The 4781-nt window shown below is 41.6% G+C and overlaps 1 protein-coding gene across 1 annotated transcript; it reads right to left on the reverse strand.

Annotated features, from left to right (window-relative positions):
• Nucleotides 1–87: 87 nt before the first annotated feature.
• EVX2 (even-skipped homeobox 2) lies at nucleotides 88–3722 on the reverse strand. Its single transcript, XM_069735353.1, has 3 exons — nucleotides 3252–3722; nucleotides 2138–2391; nucleotides 88–769 (listed from the first exon to the last, which is right to left on the reverse strand). The coding sequence occupies exons 1-3, from the start codon at nucleotides 3670–3672 to the stop codon at nucleotides 158–160; spliced, it is 1287 nt and encodes a 428-aa protein (XP_069591454.1). The 5' UTR covers nucleotides 3673–3722; the 3' UTR covers nucleotides 88–157.
• Nucleotides 3723–4781: the final 1059 nt, after the last annotated feature.

Genomic DNA, 4781 nt, shown 5'->3' on the forward strand with positions numbered 1-4781 from the left:
ATTATGGATGTAGAAATAAAAAATTGACTTATGAGCTGATATTAAAAGAAAAGGTCGCATTCATCTGTTGTTGATGGGAGTTTTGCGGCCAGTCCACATTGAAGGGGTCAGTGCAGGTCAGGTGTTGGGGGCGTAGGGTGAGGTGTCTGGGGTGCAGTTATCTGGTTAGAGGGGCTTCCTCTCTTTGGTCCGGGGGGGTAACAGAGGTTTTGCTGAGCACTGCTGCTGAATATGGGAGGAAGCTGCTCTCCGACCTCTGGGAGGCAGCGGTGCACGTGAAATCCGAGCCCCTGCCGGCAGACCCCAGGGCTGACGCTGTCTGGCTGGTGTGACAACTGAGACACGAGCACGGAGCGGCTCCCGGGGCTGACGCTGCTGCGGCGGCGGCCGCGGCGGCCGCAGCGGCCGCCGTGCTATTGAGGCCGGCCGGAGACTGATAAAGACCCGGATGTCTGAAGCTGCACAGTAGTTCTGGTCTGGAGTACGGATGAGAGAGGGCACGGAAAGTGTCCAGGGGGCGAATGGACGTAGCAAAGGGGGAAGCCGCAGCTGCTGCAGCACCGGATGCCGCCGCGGCTGCAGCTGCCGCCGTCACCCCGACGTGGGGATAGTAATGCAGAGGCACGTGGGAATGGAAGGGGTAAGGAAGGCTCCCTGTGGCCGCGGCGTGGGTCATCATGTAGGTGTAGAAGCTGGGGTCCGCTGGGTGAGGCCAAGACATCGCCAAGCGCTGCCTCTTGTCCTTCATCCGCCGGTTCTGAAACCAAACCTGCACAGGGGCGAAGACAGAGGTTTAGGCATCACAGCAGCAGCAAAAGTGACAATGACATGTATAGCCTGTGCTTAATAAGGAAAATAATACGAATCCAATCCACAAAACAAAATAATCCTGCGCAAATGGCGAATAAAAGCCAAATCTCTGTGTGGAGGGGGAGTATCGATCAGACGGTTCTCAGGACCCCCTGTTACCAATCTCATCGATAAAAAGAGCAGTATCCTCTCCTCGGCACGGCTGGAGGGTAGGAGAGAGCTTAGTGCCCCCTGTACATAGGTGAGACCCTCTGGAGAAAAGCGGGCACACCATGTTCCCTAAATAGAGGATCAGATCCTTGTGAAAAACAAACTCGATTTCACATTTTTAATACGGGCTTCTCTCTGGCGGACAATGCCACATTGACTTTCTTCTTGTGTGCTGTGACCTTTATATATAGATTCTAACTTCCTGCAATCAGCTTTTTACTTGTAGTTATAAGGCAGAATGTTAGGAATATCGTGGAAACAATTTAGCTTATCATCATTCTCTACAGAAAAAAATGATATTTTATGTACCTATACTACAATTTACTGTATCTATATATATACTTTACAACATATATAGTGTATATACATTTACTAAATATATTGTATAGTGTATATAGTACATTTTAAAATGTCTCTATATATCGTGAATATAAAGGCTAGAGATCATGAAATATGTGTATATATATATATATATATATATATGTATATATATGTATATATATATATATATATATATATATATATATATATTAGTGTGTGTGTGAGTGAATGCTCTCGTATGAATTTGTTTGTTTACTTCATAATAATCGACATCGACACACATTTAACCTGGAGCTAAATATATGGTTCTATTTTATCTATTCTGTTTTATCCACTCAGGTCATTTGATTTAGCTTTTTAATTTCTGTCACCAAATTACAGATCCAGTGACCCAAATTACAGTCTACATAATTATACACTGCAACAATCCATCACCCATTATTTGGATATAAAGTGCAGCTTATGCATCTATACTATACATGTAATATATATATATATATATATATATATATATATATATATATATATATATATATATAATATTTCTATACACATACAGTACTTGTTTCCTTTCAGTTCCCATTTTTTTGCAGCATAAAAAAATTGATTGGCCCAGCACTGAGGGCTGCTATGAAATGTTGCAGTTAAGCCCCTGGGACTGGATCTTGTTCAGATGCAGAATTTTACAGTGGAATGTTCCCATAAAGCCGGCGCCTGGACCCAAGCTTGGAAGTGAGTCCCCCCAGTGCAGACCGAGGGGGCATGCAGACCATAAGGGCGATCGCCTGCTTCTTACCTTAATAGTCGTTTCTGGGAGGTTGAGGGCAGCTGCCAGCTCGCATCTCCGGGGCCGGGACACATAATTCTCCCGGTAGAACTCCTTCTCCAGCCTTCCTATCTGCTCCCGGGTGAATGCTGTCCGGTATCTCCGCACCTGGTCAGCAGCTGAGCTGGAGCTCCCAACGGGGTTATTACTGCAGCCCAGGCCGCCTAATCCGGAGCTGGTGGAAGAGCTGGTGGTGCTGGCCACTGATCCACTCTCTGCAAAGCAAGGAACACATCATGACATGAATATAGGATAATATCTATATATATTTATTGATTTTACATGCAAGATGAGGGTTCTGATTGCACTAAAAATAGAGAACGTTCAGAACCATCTGGGGACATTTAATAGCCTCTATGGTTTGGATCACCCAATTCCTTTTTTAGGCTTAGTGTTATCTTAAAAAATATCACATCCCGCTCCTATTTGCATTTTTTTTTCAAGGTTATGAGGCTTAAAAATATTATTTATAGTTTAAAATCAGCAAATCAAATAAGTAGAAGCTAAATGTATCAGTATAAAATGGAGAGACCCCATTGGAGAGTGCGCTGCCTATTCTCAGTGGCTAAATAAATGCATTAATAATAAATACCTTAAACTACCATGTTACTGAATTAACTATTGTTTTTCTTTTATTGATTACCATTGGACAGACAAATAAACAAACAAACACAAATCGATTGGTTGTTTCATTGTGCAGGTGTTAACTCGGTGTAAAGTTTGTATGTGAAGTTCCCATAATAAAATGCAATCTATACGTTTATGTTTACTTTCGATGTTCTAGGTTTTGTGTGTGGTTCTATGTGTTCTTAGAGCACACGAAACACATGCTTTTATGCAGTTATAGTAAAAATCATATCATGACCGTTCAAATAAACTTATGATGTAGGATCAGCTGAAATAGGTGACTTATTTTATTTTTTTTTAGGTATATTTCTATGTTACATTAAAACGAATATGCCATGGATACATATGTTTCTGCATTGAGAAAATCTTGTTATGTGTGTAGATTTAAAAAAAAAAAAAAAGAAAAGAAAATGTAGGTGAGTAAAGTTGAGCTTGTGCGCACAGTGGAGGTCCATACCTTTGCTGATGCCATCCTTTAGCTGGGCACCACTGTTGGGGGAGCGCAGGGCTGAGCAGCCCACCTCCACATCACTGCTCATATCTGCCTCTGAAGCCACGTCTGAATAGTGGTTTATCTTCTTGCCTCTGTCAGATCCGGGCAGCTCGGATGCGTTGTTATTGGGTTCACTGTTGGAATGAGAGATGCCAAACAAACTGTCTATTTCAAATTTGCCTTTGCTGGGGATGTCCCCCATAGATCCATGCATAGAGGAGGAAGTCAGCCTGGGACTCAGCCGAGCGTTATGATGAGCGTTTTCCAAGGCCTCCAACACTGCATTCCCAGCCGAGTCTGATAGATTGGAGAGCCTTTTGCCTGTGCTTGGGCTGTGCAGACCTCTTTCCATGAGAATCATCTCTTTTCTTATCCTTTCCATCATCTCAGCTGTGGTGAGGAGGGGAAGCAGTGAGAGTAGGGAGCAGGCTTGGTGCTGTAGTGATGATGATGATGATGTGCCTGCAGCAGGGGCCAATTCACATGCAGCCTCTGCCCAAAGCCTCTAAATATTATCTTCTCCTTGCAGTCAAAATGGTAAGATGCCAAAGCGATGGAATGACTGGTCAAAATGACCCATACATCCTTCCCAGCCAGAAATGTCATTCATCAAAAGCTAGGGCTCGTCATTAAGGTATGAATGACGCTGTTTGAATAATCATTTATTGTAACAGTTTTATAAGCAAATAAATACAGGCTCCTGTCACTTGTCGGTGAAGGCGGGTTCTGTGCAGACAAATCCATCCAGGTAGAGAGAGGGGAGAGACAAGGAATGAAGTGTGGGCTCCTGATCAGACCCTGCTTCAATGGCTGTGGGGTTTGGCCTCTGGGGTGAAATTGACAGTCTGATTAATACAACCAGCCGAGCAACATTTCCCTTTCATTTAGGGGCATCATTATGCTGTGATTTTTGTTTTGTTGCCTTTAAGGTGCTAATGATGCTGATGGCTGTTCTTTTTCTTTCTTCTTTTTTTTTCTACGAATAAATGACAATTTTCTTTAAAAAAAAAATATGAGAACATTTTTTAATATTCTATAATGAGAAAAATCATATTATTTATATCGTTATCATTTTGTTATTTGTTAACAAGTGCTAATTATTGTTATTTGTAGAAAAGATTCGTGTTTGCATTTTCATTCTATTTTCAGGGAAATGTGATTTTTAGTTTTTTTTATTTTAGGTTTTTTTTTTGACAATTCGAAATTCAAAGTATAATGTATGGCAACATACCAGATATTCGTACAATAAAAATAATAATATAATTGTATCACTTCATCTCCCATCTCTATTTTATGTTATCTTGTAAAATGATAAATATGGATAGGACTAGTGGTTGACGTTTATAATCCTGCTCTTAGGGTCAACGTGAGTCTCTTTTAGGTTACACAGAGAATAACTTGATATTTAAAGATGTGACGTTTGTTGAATATTGATATTTCTATGCTCAGGTATCGAACAGTCATCAGAAGTGATGTTTCCTTACAGATGCTGCC

The sequence above is a fragment of the Ranitomeya imitator genome, chromosome 7 (genome assembly GCF_032444005.1).
Source record: "Ranitomeya imitator isolate aRanImi1 chromosome 7, aRanImi1.pri, whole genome shotgun sequence".
Taxonomy (NCBI): Eukaryota; Metazoa; Chordata; class Amphibia; order Anura; family Dendrobatidae; genus Ranitomeya; species Ranitomeya imitator.